This window comes from Pseudomassariella vexata (assembly GCF_002105095.1).
Source record: "Pseudomassariella vexata strain CBS 129021 chromosome Unknown BCR38scaffold_5, whole genome shotgun sequence".
NCBI lineage: Eukaryota > Fungi > Ascomycota > Sordariomycetes > Amphisphaeriales > Pseudomassariaceae > Pseudomassariella > Pseudomassariella vexata.
Genome location: NW_024467960.1, coordinates 461,189 through 479,380, shown reverse-complemented (window position 1 = coordinate 479,380; position 18,192 = coordinate 461,189). Strand labels below are relative to the sequence as shown.

General features: G+C 52.3%; 4 protein-coding genes across 4 annotated transcripts; 1 reads left to right on the top strand and 3 right to left on the bottom strand.

Annotated features, from left to right (window-relative positions):
• The first annotated feature begins 5,654 nt into the window (after positions 1-5,654).
• On the top strand, positions 5,655-8,801 carry BCR38DRAFT_168374 (uncharacterized protein). The gene is made up of 3 exons (XM_040853830.1): positions 5,655-6,115; positions 6,177-6,392; positions 6,461-8,801. Exons 1-3 carry the CDS (start codon positions 6,113-6,115, stop codon positions 8,732-8,734), a joined length of 2,493 nt encoding a protein of 830 aa, XP_040716854.1. The 5' UTR covers positions 5,655-6,112; the 3' UTR covers positions 8,735-8,801.
• Positions 8,802-13,210: 4,409 nt separating this feature from the next.
• BCR38DRAFT_456574 (Manganese/iron superoxide dismutase) lies at positions 13,211-14,114 on the bottom strand (the record flags this gene model as incomplete). The annotated part of the gene is made up of 2 exons (XM_040861932.1): positions 13,211-13,887; positions 13,970-14,114. 2 exons carry the CDS (start codon positions 14,112-14,114, stop codon positions 13,211-13,213), a joined length of 822 nt encoding a protein of 273 aa, XP_040716853.1.
• A 348-nt stretch (positions 14,115-14,462) lies between these two features.
• Positions 14,463-16,038, bottom strand: BCR38DRAFT_522791 (tRNA synthetases class I-domain-containing protein). The gene is made up of 2 exons (XM_040865243.1): positions 14,998-16,038; positions 14,463-14,943 (listed from the first exon to the last, which is right to left on the bottom strand). The coding sequence occupies exons 1-2, from the start codon at positions 15,922-15,924 to the stop codon at positions 14,653-14,655; spliced, it is 1,218 nt and encodes a 405-aa protein (XP_040716852.1). The 5' UTR covers positions 15,925-16,038; the 3' UTR covers positions 14,463-14,652.
• Positions 16,039-16,104: 66 nt separating this feature from the next.
• Positions 16,105-18,181, bottom strand: BCR38DRAFT_168341 (uncharacterized protein). Its single transcript, XM_040853829.1, has one exon. It carries the CDS (start codon positions 17,736-17,738, stop codon positions 16,593-16,595), a length of 1,146 nt encoding a protein of 381 aa, XP_040716851.1. The 5' UTR covers positions 17,739-18,181; the 3' UTR covers positions 16,105-16,592.
• Positions 18,182-18,192: the final 11 nt, after the last annotated feature.

Sequence of the window (18,192 nt, the reverse complement as noted above, 5' to 3'; positions counted from 1 at the left end):
GGAGTAAAGGACGACACTTGAATCTTCTGCTCTTCAAAACCTCAGAAATATCTTGGTGTCTGTTGGAGGTGCAAAGGCTTATATCGTGGCCGCCATCTCACGACCACCTGTGCGACCTGCATCGCGAACTGGTTCTGCGTCGATGGGCTGTTCTATTCTTGGACACAGCAGCAGCAATTTGGGGTAATTCCTTTTTTAACCCACATGTATTGTTGGCTAATTAGCCTGCATTTGCATATGTATTGACTGCCAAAGTAGGATGGAGGAGTGACTGGAGCCGGCTTGCGCTTAGGGACAGCCAATCACGACAACGGCCCCAACGTTGCCAACCACCCACGGCCGGGGTACAACTGCCTTTGTACCGACTCGGTGACACTCGCGGAAGCACAATGGGACAGGGATGAGCTAACTAAAGAGGAAGCTCTCGAGTATGTGGCTGGCCGGTCATTGGGACCACCAGTGTCTGCCCGCTACGTGAGTACACACGAGGATGCATCATGCACGAAACAAGGGCCATTTCCCACCCCATGTACTGGCAGGGGATCCAAAAGCTGCTAGCTCGTCACCCTAGCCGTGCCGGCCGGGGTTATTCAGTTTATTGATGAAAGCTCCAGGGATCAATGCTGATCGCAGTATATGACCCATCATGTAAGTCGGCCGGCCGTAGGCTTGACATAGTCTTTCGCGAAACTCGCTATGCAAAGAAACAATACGTAGGGCTGGCTGGCTTCTCGAACCCCAAGTCTGCGTCTTTGTCTCACTCCTCTTGCGCCCACATTCGGCAAGTGGCACACAGGTTGTGGGAGCTTGAAATGCAGTGCGAGGAGAACCACGAGTTAAGTCGATTATGGTGTGCGCCATATCGTGAAGGTCCGAGGTGAGCACATTGTGCTGCCGGCCTGATACCCTTGTAACTGATCACAACCTTTTTCTGCATGGACACTGCAAAGTTGCTGGTTGGCCTGCATGTCGACTTTCGTGGTCCCAATTTTCCACCATCACCTCACATGTTTGCTTGCTTTTTTCGGCTATCATGTCGTCGTCGTACCCCACGGCGGAGAAGGGTAAAAGGCAGCCGAACAGCCGTCAATTTCTTTTGTCGTGGGCTCCCTTGGCTGGTTCTGAGCCGGGCATGGCGATTTCGGACAACTGTGGACTGCTCAGGCTCATCTGGCTGGAAAAATGACTCTTTCAAATATGAGCGTTTCCACCAATGACTCCGTGACTAAGGAAAACGACGACAGGATTGGGCCGTGTTGGACCAGTCGGTTTCTCGTGCTCAGGGCTACATACCCGGTCGACTCGCTCCCTGGACAATGGTCAAATTCGCAAGATTTGATATGGTGATCCAAAATGGGAACTGCATGGTGCTGCCAGGTTCTTTTCGGATCGCGACAGAACTCGGCGGGCCAAGTGGTGTGCAGTGATAGGAGGAAGTATCCTCCAGGCCCGTCCAGTGCAAGCCGATGCTGCCAGATATCACACTGCGGGTACAGCGCTCTAGTGGTACGGCGAGAAACATGGGAATCAACCAAAGCAGCGGCAGACGGGCAGAGGATTGGCTGGTTCCTGGTGATGATTTCTGCAAGTTTGGCCTTGTTGTCGCGCTGATTCGACAGTGACGAGATGACCTAGCGCCTGAAGCGGGACCTAGGAAGCAGCTAAAGTAGCGCCAATGTGACGAGCTGTGCAGTTTGACTTGGGGATTGGCTTGTGCTCGGCAACGTCGAACTGGGGTACACTCGCGCAGTGGCCAATCTGGATGCACACAAGGGAGCCATGAGCTAGCGGGATATGTGGAACCCTTAGCCGTCCCCACTGTATCCCTGCCTATCCTTACATACGCTTGCAGCCAGCCAAGCAGCGGATGGTCCCACCAGTCATTTCTGCATCTGCTCTTTCCGTCGACATCAAGCAAGCAAAGCAGGCCAGCACACTGCTGCCCCTCGCAACCTCGAGTCCTCAGCAGCCTCGGGTGGCATGGTGCGGGTGGCATGGTGGAGGTGGACAATGCGCTCTGCAAGACAAAAACATCCCGTTGGCCCAAGCTCTCTTCTGCAGGCCTTGATGACCATGGTAGACCAGGCCAGGAGCTGACCCGGCTGATGGGCAGCGATCCTACTTTACGATGACGACTTAATTAGCCCTCGTTTTCTATAATTAACCCAGTCAACCCAAGTGACAGGGCAAAGTGGCTGATCGAGCGGGCAAAAAGTTGGCTTGCTGTCGAGGCCACATGCAATGGCAGTGTTGGCTAATTTTTACCCTATTTTCGAGTTATCCCTCGTGCATGGTCACCCAACTGGGCTAAATGGCGTCAGCTGGGCTAATTATGGTATCGGGAGAGCTTGAGTCCTTAATAACATTCTCACATACATCGTTGCTCCCCGAGCTATCCTTGCCGGCCTTGAAGGCATACGTTACCTCAACCGCTCCCCGTATACTCCGTACCCATGCATATGGTCCGCAAATCTAAGGTTCATCAACGATTGCTGGCCGCCTTACGATACGATCCCAAGGTACGGTGAAGAACACCTCGTTCGGTCCACTTCCACACAGCTCCGTCGTCATTACCGAGTTATCTGTCATGAACTCCCCACAGCTTAGCCATGCACACTACGAAATAAGTTTGCTCACAGCCTGTAGACCTGCATGGAAAAAGATGGATGGAAGATTTTTGATGCTGCCATGTTAGAGCGGGGTCTTGACTCATATGCCACGATTGTTGACTAAGTCTCTCATGTGAGCCCAAAGCAGGTCCAAGACATCACGACGCAGACTAAAAGTGAGTGCAGGGATACAATTAGGAAGGTCGTCCCTATTACGTTGCGGTTGCTTCCCGACGGGTCAAGCTTGCTTAATTGACAATTAATCAGTGTGGCATGGCAGCTCCACAGCTTTATTACGAAAGTCCGCACTCCAGACTTCCAGAGTCGAAAATTGCGACGGGTAGTATTGGCCCCCAAGAAGCCCCTTGGCCCTACTAGCGGATATAGCCACAAAGTCCAGGGAGCGGACGGGGGCCCAAATTTGATCAAAGCGAGTTGATGCAAAGATTATACACCGGCTAGCCAGTTTGGCCCCCCGTTCTGGTCCGTGATCCCCCCCTTCCCCTCCGAGTGACAGATTCCACGCATCAAGCATCCTCGTCCATCACAAATGACAAGTGGAGATTGGGGACAATGTGATAATTGGCATCTCAATCTCATCTGCGAACGTGCCCATTCGAAGTAACGACAATCAACGGATGCAGCAACGGCCCTGGCCTGCTCGATATTAAGCATGTTTGTGAAATCCTTCCCTATCCAATCTTGGTGGGGAACTGGTGAGGCCGAGAGATATCCCCCCTCGGACCAATCTTGACCTGGAATGTCCAAGGTGGTGATGTGTCATGCAAACGCTTCCCCTTCACCCACAAGAGGGACACATCGTGTTAGAGATATTTACTTCATCAAGGTGCGGAATGTTGAGAGGCCGTTCGCAGAGCCTCATTGGTGAAGACGTAAGGTTCGGTTAACTCAGTCCTAGAGCCATGGTAAGGGCTCGGTGGCATTGACTTTTTAGACTCTGGGGAAGCCGTTCATAAGCTAGCCTTCCCGAGACAAGAGGGTCTTTGCTCCTCGCCGCAATAAGCTCCGAGACTCTCTCAGACCTTGTCCGACGGTGATATGGCTGAGTTGGGAAATTACAAAAGTCGGGGGACCACGTCACATTGGTGATACTCCTGGTTGAGCCTATTTGTTTCCCTGCAACTTTGATGTTCACCTATCGAGTCTGAACAAGTCAACGTTGCGACTCGGATACAATCGGGGACTGCCTGAGCCAATGCCCTGGCTGAAAGGCCTCCCAAGCCTGAGTGGGACACGAGAGAGTTCGGAGTCTTGAGACAGCCGACGATGGCCACTGGAGTCCACAGATGGGGAATGACGAAGTGAAGACTCATTTTGTCAATTTCAAACTGTCGGTGTGTTCCAATCTTGGTGTTCACCGTTTCGACATATCATCGGCGCAAGTCGATCGTTCGAGCAGTATAACCAGTGGGGCCATGTGCGGGAGCCAGTGAGGAGCTGCAGAAGCGGGAAGCTGCTGCCACTTGCAAACTTACTTCGAACAACATGATCAAGGTCCTTACCCGGAGCGCTTTTCAGCCTGACGAACAGGGACTTTTTGCACTAATGAGCTTCGGGTGGCTTGATGGACACGGAACCGATCGCAAAACATTGACCAGGTTCCAGGGAAGGGAAAAAAATTGTAATATTGAGACTTTCGACCCCACCGGGCGGAGACGGCACGTTTTGGCCTGATGAGGGGTTTCCTCGACTCAAATCGAACAGGAGCATCTCCGCCGTCCAAGCAAGAACCGCCTCAAGGAGAGAGAGATCGTCGCCATTTCGACCCAAGTCCCTTGGTCTCCGTTATCAGTTCACGATGTCAACAGCTAGATTCAGCTCATTGAGTTTGCCGCTATCGACAACCTAGTCACCTTAGGCCCGTGACCGCAAAAGCCTCAATCTAACGGCCAGCTACAATCTGCAATTGTACCTTTCACCTGTCGTCTTCAATTCATCAGCAAGAAGGTTGATCCTGGTACCAATTCGTATCATATATTCTTGTTGGACCGTGCCATAGTCCGCTAGCTTTAGCTGCTTACTTCTCGAACGTGACAGTTTCCCAAGGAGGGTCTCCAACCACAACAATTGGTTCGATACAGTCCCAGCGAAAAGAGGCTGGGATTCTAGAAAGCTACTGGTTTCACAGCATCTTGTGATACTGTCGGATGCACCACTCATCGCGCTGGCGACATCGCACAAGAGAGGGGTAAATCTGGCTCGCGGGATGCGGTCGGCAACTTGGCGACGATGGAGGTAGTGTACGAAGATGCATAGTACAGATGGAACTGGGCAAGTGGGGTACGTACGGCAGTATAGCCCCTGGGCCAATGGTGGGAATTGCGCTCTTCTTTGCCAGTTTGCCAGCCCGTCAACTCCGTCCACCCGACTCTGTCCGCAACGGGCCCGTCCTTACAGATCCTTGCAGGATCCAACCACAATCCTGACCAATCCTCGACAACCGCCTTCCTGTACTAGTTGACGGTCGATCAATTCTATGCCTCCCCGAATCACCGAAGAGAGTCGTTCGCTGTGTGAGAGAGCTCTCCAGTTTTACTGCCTGGATCCAACTTGACTCAGCGTCCGGGACCAACGCGCGCTCTATTCTCGGCATAACGGCGTGAAGCATCTTGCAGCTAGATTTGAGTGTCGTTTATGGGAAACTGCCAACAGTTTGGGCAGTTTGGGGGGGGCAACATTCCATGGAACCCATGGAGCTCAATCCAACCACATCCATCATACGGTGCTAATGAGGGGGTCGTTGGACCGGTCGCTCGAGTTTTTCGAGTTTTTCTTTGCAGCGGACCATCAGGTCGTAGCCATCTACGTTAGCTTGCATCCAGACTTACGTGGAGTGAAGCCTGCAAGTCTACAAGGTGCGACAGGCACCCTGGTCTCAAGAAACAAAGGCGCTTAACCTGCTATTTCTGGGGTGGTAGAGAAACAAGTCGCCAATCAGGGCTCTCTTGGTAGTAGGATTATGTCCAACCAGCCTTTGCCTTCCACTCCCATTAACGCTCCGTCTGGCGTGCTCATGCTGGCAACGTGCGCTCCTCACGCCGAGCACAATGCTATTATTAGTGAATCGAAGTCGCTGTAGACGGTAGATGGTAGGTGCTGGTGCAGACGCAGTGACCACTGCGGTGGTGTGAAAGCGGCCCAAGGAAACAAATCACATCGTGACATTAGCCACTCAGTGCCTGCACCATCACAGCATTTTTCCCTGCATGTCCCATTGCTGCTGCAAACCGTCCATTCCTACCATATCTCATACATATACCTGCAGCAGGTGCCCGCGTATGGTTGCTCAAAGCTCCTCTTTCTTCTTTTCGCGACGTCGATTCAATTCTGCGACTATACCAAACTTTCCTTCCTGTTGTTCCTCATCGTTCGCATATATCATCGGTTGTAGAAAGCAGCAAGCCGGCAACGGCCTGGTACCCAGATACCAAACACCAAGAGCCGCACTTAATTGCGACACACTTTTCTAATAAGTCATCAAAATGGTAAGCTGAAACATAATAACTTGACAACTCGTGGGCACGTAGCTAAGATAGGTGTGCTCAGAACACCACCCGTTCGCTTCGAGTGAGCGAGCGGTCGCATGAGATGTCACAAAAGACGCATATGCACGATTCGTTCTTTGGATTGAAGTGTACAGGACTGCGGCCAAGCTCAGTGGCCACGGAGATCGTGGATACAGATTGGGATCAAGACGAAGACGATATCATCAGTGACATCGAGGACGATGAGAGCAACTCACCCCGAATCAGCTTGAACTCAGTAAGTAGCAATTTGCGGTGCCCAAGATAAAATTACCCAGCAGTCTGCTCACACTGCTCTGCGCATAGTCATCAGGTGGGCAGCGAAGTGTAACGACACTGTCGTCGTACGAGGAGGCACACACGCCCAGGTCGAGCAGGACTCGCGCGGCGTATCCGTTTGATTATGACCCGTCCAAGCCGGTCGAGGGCCCCAGAGGTCCTCACCTTTTCCGAACATCTTCACATTCAGCCGAATTCGAGCAAGCACTCAGTCTTTCGCCCATCACGCCCAAGGCGCCAGCGCTGTCCGAGGGTGATTTCCGTTTCTACATCTCACATGAGCCGCTACCGACACACTACGAGCCACTGCCGACACGGAGAGGAAGACAAAGAGACAGCGGGCCGTTCCAGTTTAGCAATGCAGAGTTGGAATCGAGGGAACTGGTTTCGTGGTCTCCCGAGATGGTGGCGCAGTGGATGCTCAACGCTGGCGTCGAGGTCCAGGTGGCCGAGAAGTTCGTCGAGAACGACATCAATGGAGCCATCATAATCACGCTCAAGTCGGAGGATCTAAAAGAACTGCACATTCAGTCGTTTGGCGTGAGGATGCAGGTTTGGTCACACATCTGCAACCTACGAGACATCCGACCCGAATCGCCGCGGCCTGAGACGCCCATCGAGGATGAGGAGGACAAGGAGGTGCGACGGGAACGCAGACGGATGGAGGAGCAAGAGGAGCAAGACCACAAGCCCAAGCGGTGTCAAAGCAAGAGGAAGCCCTGCCACGAGGACATTATCTCGCCCCTAGAATCTGTCTCAATTGTGGGCATCGAGCAGGTCATGCCCAAGCCACACCACTGCTCCAAGGGCGAGAACTGTTCCAAGTGGAGGAGGCAACAGCGCATGATCGAGGCGTTCAAGAAGGACCACCCCTTCGTTGACGAGGGCGGCGTAATCATGGTGGCAGGAGACCCAGGCAACGCGGCGTCGGCCCCAGCACTCAACCGCCCGTCATCGACCGAAGTGCTGAGGCCTTTCTCGGATGCTGTGCCATCAGTCGTTGCATCTTCGGATGTGCTTGGTCCTGGTCCTGGCATTAGCCCCTTCCAGTATCTGCAAGAAGCCACCCTACGCAGCGTCCAGCAAAGAGATCCCCAGGACAATGTCAAGCAGTTCCTAGATTTCCAACATCAGCATGTAGCGGCCGGCTCGAGCGACGTGCCGCCCACACCACCCTTTGAGATGCACCCCTCAGCCGCGCCCGCGCATGAGGGTCTTCGAGCTCTGCCGAAACTGTCGATACCCGGAAAGCAAGCGGCCAAGAAAACATCCATGCACGCACCTTCCAAGTCGTCCAACCTGTCGCGTGAGTTCACTCCTTACCGCATGTCCAAAGCCGAGCCTTTGGCTGATGACTTGGCAACACCCGTGGGCCCTTATCGCTTTGGTACTCCCTTCTCCGAGATGGATGTCCCTGTGACCGCCATCGACCTCGGCCCTGTAGCTCGCGATGCGTCGCAATCCGTTCCTCCCGACATGGGATACCGGGCGCCAGCAGTGCCCGTCCGATCTTTGTCGCGAGCCTCCAAGCGGCCATCCTTCCAGGTCATGGCCCCCTTGGACGAGAACGCCGCAACCCCTCTCGTCCACAAGAAGCCCCAGCCCCTGAACCTCTCTCACCTATCTACCCCCAAATCACCACCCCGCGTCCCCAGCCGCGCCGGCCAACAGCCCCTCCAGGCCCCTCCCAGGGCCCAATACCCCTGGTCCGCGCAACCCCAACGCACCGCCTTCGAGCGCACCCTCCCCGTGGGCGAGCCCTTGGACGGCACCATCAAGGACGCCGAGGGCATCGCATACCAAGGCCCTGTCCGCAAGCGCAAGACCAGGATGCTGCGACATGAGTGGCACGACCATTACGCCACCCTGAAAGGCACCCGCCTCGCCATCCACAAGGACGCCGCCTCGCGCGAGGAGCGCACCCTCGAGTACATCGACGTCGATGACTATGCCATCGCCTGCTCGTCGCTCGCCTCCTCTAAGCTCAACGCCGCCTTCAAGGCCATGAGCATCTCTCGCGGCAACAAGGACAACAAGGACGTCGCAGCCTTCAGCTTCCAGCTCATTCCCCAGGGTAAGGAAGGACTTCTCGGCGCGCGTCTGCGCAAGCGCGAGAGCAGCTTGGGGTCAGCACTTCTGACTGCTGGTCCTGAGGGTGTCAATGGCACGGGCAAGACGCACCATTTTGCTGTGCGCAGCCGTGATGAGCGCATTGATTGGATGAGGGAGCTCATGCTCGCCAAGGCCCTCAAGCAGAAGGGCGAGGGGTTCGAGGTCTCGGTTAACGGAAACATGATTTAGGACGACTGTGCCTATCTATCTATATCCATTCACTGGTATTCTTGCTGCTTTTTTTCCCCTCTCCCCGCTTCGTCATTTTATATACCACGTGCCCCGACTCGCGTCTGCGTGGCCTCCGTCTGTCCGGGCCTCTTTTAGCTATTGTTCTTCTCTTTCCTCTCCGCCATTCTGTTGGCGTCAATGCCTTTTACACATTCGGAGTTGACCAGAAGGCAATTTGATACCACTCTTGTTGTTTGCTTGTTTGCTGTTTGTTTTATTTTCTGCGGAGTGAGGATTATGATGACCGAGAAATTGCTTCTGAAAATGGAAAGCAAAACCACACGAGCATTTAATTCTGGCAAGTTCATTCTGTCGTTTTTCCCATCAAGGAAAGCGCGCATTATGTTTTGTTTTTGGCTGTGCCTTGAGGAATGAAATGAAAGGATTGATATGAGAAGAGGAAGATGAGATGAAAAATGGAACACATCACCACACACTCCTTACGAGACATAAAGCTAGTGTTACTTACCAAGATGAAAATGAATAACCAAGTATCCTCTCTATTTTGGAGTAGTTTTGAGGGTGATGCGATTATGATCATCGGACTGAGTCTGGAATATTAAAGAAGTAAACTGACACGACGACGGATACGTTCTCATTGGGATGCTCGACTTGATTTATGTCGCAGCAGCGGCGAACCAGATGGAGAACTTACTCTCCTGAAATTGCTATTTTTGCAACTACGACACACGGAACTTGGGGTTTGTCTCAGGTAACCGCCCTGCTGCGTGCCGGAGGATCATCACTTCCCCACGGCGTTTCCGGTAGCTTCACTTCGAGAGGTTAATCCAGGGTTTCAAACTCAGAGGCGCTTATTGTGTATTTAATTTCACTTTCAGGTGTAGCAGCTATCTTGATCTCTGTGTTTCATCACAAGCAATACACAAGGTGCAAATGCATTTGTTCCCATGACAGTTTGGCTGCGCCAGAGTATGACACGAGATGGCAATGAGGACTCTAGATTCGGGGATATGCGGATTAGACTTGTAGAGGTTGCTCCATTCCCCGGTTTTTACCACTCTTGTGCATGGGTACTGTCTATATTGTTTCTGTGTTCTCGGGTATGAGGATAATGTGTTTGTGATCTGAACCTGATTATGTGACCTGTTACCTGAGGAGGCATCCACCACAAGACCACAGTGATGTATAGTCAGTCTCAGGCACATTTGTTGAGATGACAAGTCCGCATGAGGACCCTGCAGCCAACCGGAGTGAACGTTTCGAATAAGCAGGCTGCAAACCACTTGGTCGACGTAAAACAGATCGACGTGCTATAGAACGCCGCAATTGAGGAGAATAGGAAGCGGTCGACAAATCAGGACAGGTTTGGAGTTACAACATCTGGCTCTGGACTATGCTAACGACGGTGGGTTGTACGAATCACTTTTAAGGAAACATTCTTAGTTTTTTTCGCCCAGCCGTTTCTAGACTGTGTATGATGTATTTAGATTTCTTAAGAGTCCCTTACAGAGACTCAGATGAGTACATTGATCGCTCAACTTTGACAGGTAGGTGCTAAGTCACTTCTTCCCAAATAATTCCCAAGCTAACTTTGTCAATCAGCATACCTGAATCACATCGATGCCCGAGTTTCCAACTGATGCTTGCATCATTTTGTTATGGATCAACGCTAACTACCCAGAAGAGACGAGAGTGTGAATATAGGGTAGCATCTGCAACAATGCCGTAAATACCCTGCCTTTCCCCTTTTCCCCCAATCCGTAGCGCGCATCTGGAGAAGATACAATCCAATTCTTGCATAGGCACCGCTCCACTCACGACCGTGTTTCCACCAGCATCACTAGACAGACCTGGCGAACCCGTTAACCCGCCTACTATCCAAGTCGACAACCCTGAGCTGCCACCGAACCCTGCCGGAAAAGCCCAAGAGTCTAAAAGCTTATAAAGAAGTGGACACTAAAAAATGCTCGGAAGGGGGCCTTCATGTTGGCAGGGCTAGCCTATTGGCGAGAAGATAGTCAGATATGCGCGATGTATTTTGACTAAGGGCATATCGCCATCGTCGTCTAGGTGTGGATGGATCACACTCCACTCGCCGCGACATATGTATCGGTAGGCTGTTGTACAGCCAATGCCTCAACAACCCCAAAAGAACGCCGGAGAATGAAGAATCAGTGCGCCTTGACCCAATACACATCTCAACTGTTCTACTGTACGCGGAAAAGTTTCGTTTCTGGCGTACCGTGAACAACAACGATATAGTACATAATTATGCAGAAAATCATCCACTCGGAGTTATAGTTCCTTCCATATAGGACCCAGAATTGGTTAGCTATGCTGTTTGTTTGCCCTGTTTGCTTCCCGTGGCCAGGCCAGGCGTTGCTAACCTTCTTGAGCTTTTAAAAGCGGTGATCATCCGTCACAGCTGATGAATTGCGTTAGGTATACGACTATCGTTTGGTCGAGTTGGGGCTATTGCGTAGACTAAGTATCAACGGGATCATCCTGGCGCCTTCTCCATTTATTGGATATCGCCTGGCAGGGACACTGCATCCCATGCGTGAGAGACGAGATCGTCGCGTTTGGATGTAATATCCAGTGCGTGTTATAATTGTACTATATAACTTTTCTACTTTGCAATCATCTCGATGTTTGTCTACCCATCTGAATTACACAAGTTCGTTGAGTTGGTTGGAGCACAAATCATAAACACACACTTTTCCCTAGTATCAAAAAAAAACAATAGCCTTCAAGCCCGATATTGTTCTCGTCGCAAGTGGCGTGCATGCTCCCGAATGTTTCGATGTAGCAAAAGCTCGTCTCGCGGCCGAGAGGTTCCAGCCCGTCCTCGTCCCGGAGCATGCGTCACTTTGGAAACAAACCCTTTGCGACCTGGAAAGACGATGTTGTAAGTATCCACGCGTAACACGTATCCTTATTTTAAATTTATTCATCGAGTCATCCGTTGTTAACTTGCAATCCACAACATGTGCGATGATGCCATACATGGACGACGACAAGAGATTCGTCATCACGGGTCACTCCTATGACCATAAACAGCGGAAAACCGCCAAACGATCCGATAGCGCTTACGCCATTCTTAACGACGGCTGACGACGATGGTCCTGATACCTTATTTCTTGCCAGTCGTGGCGTGTACTCTGACCGTCTGGCCTTCGGTGGCGGCCGATCTCTCTCTGTGGACCTAACAAACTCTCCAAAGCAGCCTTCCGCAACGACATGTCCGACGAGGAAGCCGAGAAGTGGGCCAAGAAACTGCAGTGGCAATCGCAGGATGCTCTTCACACACGGCGGTGACGTTCACTCCTAAATTTCACTCGACTCCTGCTTACTACCTCATCTATGAGAGGCACCAGGCTATACCGGCGCCGTCTAAGGAGCAAATCGCAGCTGCGGTGCTGAATGTGAGCATAGGAGGATCGATTCTGGGCACTGTCCTTTCATTACCAGGACTGAAGAGTCTGTGGAGCTGACTGCAGGTATAGCGGAAGTTGGCTCTAGTTTGTCTATCACGAGACAGAGTCCAAATCATGCACAATCAATCCAGACCTGCTACAGGGCTCCACTACATGCGTTGTTAGTGGCGTTAGTTGATGAAGTGAAAAACACATAACACACTAAAGGCATTTGGTAAAGCCATCATGTCGTCCCCAACTCTCCACTGACGGCCCCTTTTCGAATAGTTGTCAAAATTGGGTTGAAAACTACGGTAGCTGGCTGCCACGGCCCGAATTTGAATCAAAGTAGACACTACGCAAGCTTAAAGATGGATTGGTGGTAGCCTAGCCTATACAAATCACTATCTTGGGGCCATGGCTCTGTGGGAAGCGAGAAGAGAAAGCCCGCAATGTTTATGGACAGTTGACGAGTATTTGTGCCATAGAACTGATATGTGGTGATCAGACAAAGATAGTGTCTTGCTGCTACCAAGCCTGCCGAGGGGAGACGAGGTTCAACGATTCGGGTCCTTGGATATGCATTTGGATATGTATGGTAATTTCGCAGCTCCATCTAGCACAGGGTTTTGCGTATCTTTGGAAGCAACCCTGGCCCGGCAGATACAGTCGTTCAGTGTACGAATCTGTTTGCCTCTTTGTCCCCCACTTTCTAGACCTTGGATATACATTGTATGCATGCATTGTGAACTACTAGTTGAGCTGTGTCCTCAACTTAGATATGATAACGACCCACGGTGGACGTCTCAAAGACGCGGCCGTTCTCGTCTCCTGGCATGGTGACGATTGCGCAATTGATGTCGACGTACCGGTTATGTCGAAGCTCAATCATATACAGTAAGTACAGCATGGTACATGTATGCATATAACACGGGGCTCTCATCGCCCGGGAGAGCATCCACCTTGCACGCTATCTTACAACGCAGCATTGCTTGCTTGCCCCAGGTATCCCATCTGTCCCGCGACTCGACCAAAAGCCCTGCCTGTTTTCCCCTCATTACAGCTTCAGAGACTTGCCGTGGACCTGCGCAGCATCGGCCACCTTGTTCCAGTCGATCGAGTTCCACCAGTTTTCCAGGTATAGACGCTTGCCACCACGCCCTCCGGTACCCACGCCGTAGTCACGTAGCCATACGTGCTCCCACGTGTTGACGCACAGCAGCGGGATGACGGTGATGCCACCGGGCGCCTCGTCCTTGCTCCACTTTGAGCCGTGGGACGCTCCCGAGCCCAGCTTCTGGCGTTCGAGGTACTCCCCTGTCGTGGCGTTGTCGTCGGCGCTCGTCGGCCCCGGCGCCGTGTTCATGTCGATCCCCTGGCGTCTCCAATGGGCCTCACTGTAGGGCGACCCGGCGAGGTACGTTGTGAGGATGCGGTACTGGGAGCTCTTATGGTTCTTGACGAGCCAGACGAAGCCCGGGCCGAACATGGTCGAGGCGGTGAGGATCATCTCGCGGCGTAGCGTCTCCATGGAGCTGAACTGGGCCTCGAGCTGCAGCTTGAGTTTCGAAGGCACCTCCATCGGCTTGTTCTCTTCGGAGTCCGGGTTGAGGGTGTTAACGAAGAAGTGGTTGTTATGTGCCATGGAGGCGTAGTTGAAGACGGGGGCCAGCGACGGCTCGCGCGCAGTCTGCTTAAGGATTCGTAACGGTTCCATATGCTCGTATTGGGTGCCTGTATCCCGCCTTTCGTCAGTCGACCCATTTCCGCATGCTAGAAGCGTCTTTCCCGAAGGAACACACGCAACGCGACTCACCAACTATCAGCTGGTTGAGCCGCTCTATCACAAACGTCTGGTACTCGGTCCACAGGAGGTGGAAGCTTTCGCGCGAGAACAAGCCCGGAATACCGTTTGCTGCTCCTGTAAGCCCTGATACAGGAACGGGAATGGCGTGTGGCATTGAGTGCTGCCACCGGCGCATCACGGCTGCTGGCCTAGGCCGCGGCAGACATACGCGCGGCACTCTTAATCTAGGCTTGAACATGGTGTGTGATGCGGAATCTGGTTGCAAACTACGACCAGATCAACTAAGCCGTGAAGGTGCGGCCGGTTCGAGCTCACTTTTTTTCTGGACCCTGCGCCAATTGAGTTAGGTGGTGATGATTGGTCAGTGCGGCTGCCTGGCCCATACATCTTTAACCCCTGGATTGGGTCCCGGGTACCTTCTCTCAACTTCAGACAAGGACAAAGACTACTTGAGGACATACCAATCTAGGCCTGGACGAAGCAATTTCTTCAGAGAGCTCGATTTTCAGACTGCCGAATATTTCCTCATTTTGTAATCTCATGCGTCTATGAATGTTCATCATGTCATCTATGGCCATCTATTGGACTCCCTCACACAATCCGCTGCATCGGACGACCGAAATTCAGCAGAGGCGGCTAAGCCTGCGTGGTCTATACCACGGAGCGTATATCTCGGGATCTTCAAGTGAGATTCACACGTTTAGCTTGTCTACACCATCTTTGACACCCTCTACCCCGCCCTGCTGTGCTTTCGCAGCTTCCTTCGCCGCCTTCGCTTCTGCCTTCTTCCTCTCCGCTTCTGCTTTCTTCGCAGGATCGCCGAGGCTCTTTACTTTCTTCTCTTTGACTACCTTCTTCTCTGGTGGGTAGGCTGCCTCTGAAACCTTCTGCCATGCCTCAGAAGCAAGATACTCTGTCCGAATCGGAGCCAGGAGATCATTGAGCGCCTTGGTCAGCGCCGCCTTGAGTAGTTGAGGTGTCAACTGAAAGTAGGTTAGCATGTTTCTACGATACCATGGACTAGACCTGCCACTTACAATGTCCTTCTCGAAATCATCCTTCAGCTTAGCGATATCGTCGTAAACCAAGGCTTCAAGGCCGTCTCGTTCCCTCTCAACGACAAATCTGGGCTTGCCTCCGGTCTTGATTGCCTGTACGCGGAAAATGACATGCTCGACGAACGCCACGACACCGTTGCCCTCGAGTGTCTTGGGCGCGCAATGCGCCTTCTTGAGCTTCTTACCCACGTCCTCGGGAGTATCTAGCAGGTCAATTTTCGAATCCGGTTCGCTCGAGCTCATCTTCGCTGCCGCCCCCAGACCCGGAACCATGGCGTTCATCAGATGCGCCCGCACCTTGTACCCGATTCTGGGCAGGTTCTCCAGGGCAAACGTGAAAATTTTCCTCTGATCGACTCCGCCCGCCTGGCAGTCGACATCTAGATATTGCTCATCCAGTGCCTGCATCAGAGGGTAGATTAGACCGCCTAGACAAGGGTCGTCCATCTGCTTTACGACTTCGGCGCCTGCCTTCTGAGCGACCGAGATCCTCGTGACACCTTCCAGCTTGTAGCGATCCATTGTGTAGTCCTTTTCGAGCTGGTACGAGCTGCCGCGGACGAACTCGAGCTTCGCAATATCAACGCCAATGGCCGTGAGCAAGCTCTTGATGAGGAATTCGTAGTACTGGGCTCGGTACTCGACGAGCTCCAGCGGCGCCTTCATGTTGTCAAGGTAGGCGTGGATGTCGGCGATTAGGATCTTTACATGGCACCCTGCGTGGAGAAGTTCGGCGACCTTGACCATAGGCACGAAGTAGCCACAGTGAGGCTTTCCGGTCGGTGCTGTTCCCCAGTATACCTTGAGGGGTCGTTTCTGGTTGAGGATAACATCGTCGATGATCTCGGGGTTGAGCACCTCGGCCAAATTGGCCTTGATCAAAGCGATCGACGCTTCGGGAGTCATGGTTAGGGTCGTCGTGAAAGTCGAAGGATCCAATGGGCGCAGAATTTAATTGTGTTCGTTATCTTTGCATCTCGAGCTCGAACTTTTGGTCGACGGTGTTTCTCTGAGTCAGAAGGGTAATAGTTGGTCAATTGGGGCGAAATGGAGGGGCACGAACGACGATACCTGGAAACGTGGGGTAAGGTCGCCACGGGCTGGCAAAGCATTGGTTGAGAACAACATGACATCAAATGAAAATCCCATACTGATTCCAGATTTCGCGCAAAAATAGTTTCTTATTTTATTTGTATTGCAACTTTCGGAGAACTTCCTTCGCATGATGATGTCTAAGAGGCGTTTACACGAATGTTCGTCGGGTGGTATAGTATCCATCTTAAAGAAGATATCCGTTGTGACAACGTGGCACTCCGTATAAAACTAGCATGTCTCCCCTGTGGGTAGAATGCAGGGTGAGAAGGCCTAGAAAATAACACAGTTATCACAAATTTGAAGGTAGCTGGTTTGACCTGTTCACAAGTTCAAATTCTGCGATTACTTTCCGTGAATGTCGTCATATAAACTCCAAACGACATGCTCTCGAATGCCTTATTTGATGAATTCCCTTACGCCTTAACGTGATGCAATAATGTAGCTGTAGACCCAAGACGTCCCAACCCAAATCCTCTCACTCAATATTCCATCAGGCCCAACATATCAAGCTCTGTCTTGACGATACGCTCAAAATCGGCACGCTCGATTCCCGACGCGCGCGACAGCATGAAGAGGCTCTTAATGCTCCTTGATATGTGCTGTTGGACGCCAAAGTTTTCTGCGGCGGCCTCGAGTTTCTCGACCGATGCATTGGAGCTGGCACTCGATGACGGGCGAGGGTGAGCAATGCTAGGATCACTCTCACGTTTCGGGCTTGCAGACGGCGATCGTGCAGAGTCCGCAAGAGTCCAAGCACCATTAGTTTCGTTCAACTCGACCTCCTCGTCGCTCCGCTGATCGTGAGCGGGATGCGTTGATCTCGAGGAGAGACCCAGAGGCGGTGCAATATCTGGCATGTTAACCTCCTCGTCTGGATCGTGGTTATCCATGGCAGGCTGTACCGAATCGTATTGGGCATAGTAATCTTCCTCCTCGTTTCCTGTGTTGCGACCATTTGTCGAACCCGGCGCAGGTGATCGTTGCGCAGCGGGCGTTCGCGCAGGGGTTGCATCGTACCGAGCCCAGTAGTCATCGTCATCGTCATTGTCTTCTGCTGTTGCGGTGGCGTTCTTGGAGCCCCCGGTCGCCGATGCTGCATTCTTTGTCTTGGACTCGTTGAATTGACGTTCTGCCTCCTCGATGGTCGAAACTCCCCCAAAAGACGAGAAAGCAGAGGGTGTATCGACAACACTGACTTCACCAACTCTCCATCCATCCCCGCCCATAGGATCCCCCGCGCAATAGACGAGGCGAAATGACAATCCAAAACCTTGTAGCGCCACGAGGGCTTGAAGAGTTTCTTCGTCAACCCTGCGATAGCGAGTCTCGGCGTCATAATCCCAATCGACCTCGACCTCACCACTGACAGGATGAGGCTCTAGACAATTGCTCTGGGCAATCTCCGAGAGCTTTGGTACCTTTGCAGGATCGTAACATAACAGCCCGATCCATGGTTCTGTGCTAGACGCAGATAAGAGCTGTACCCGCTGGCGTAATATCGGTGAGAGAAATGGGAGGATGGTATCTGAAACCTCTACTGAGAGTGCAGCGGGTGGCAAAGAAGGCAAGACGGGCCCTAGACGGTCTCGTAGATCTGGGACCTTGATATTGGAAGACAACGCCATGTTGACCAACGGAGTTCAACCCAAGAACAAAGGGACGCGTTGCGCAGAGTAGGTAGTGGTCGGAATGTTCCCAAGTCTGGGGGCCGCAAGGATAGAGGCGATATCACATGCAAGTCGAACTACCACAGCTATCCCCCACACAACACGGGGTGAAGGAGCTGATAGTGTCGGACCTTTATGGAATTCAAGGTGAATAGAAATATAAAACAAGAGTATTGTATGGATTATACACGCGTCACCAAGGATGCCAGAAGAGAGTAAGGATGCGGTAGGAGCCGCGATGCACGAGCAGAGGTTGAGAGTTCGTTCACCTTAAGAAGAGGTACCCCAGCTTGCATCCTGCAGGTTGGAGAAATGGAGAAACTGAGAGATGACCGCTACGTCGCCCTTGTTGGCTAGCTGCCGGTCAGACTGCAGGAGCGGGCGTCTTCAGCCAATCCCAGTGCGGTCCTGA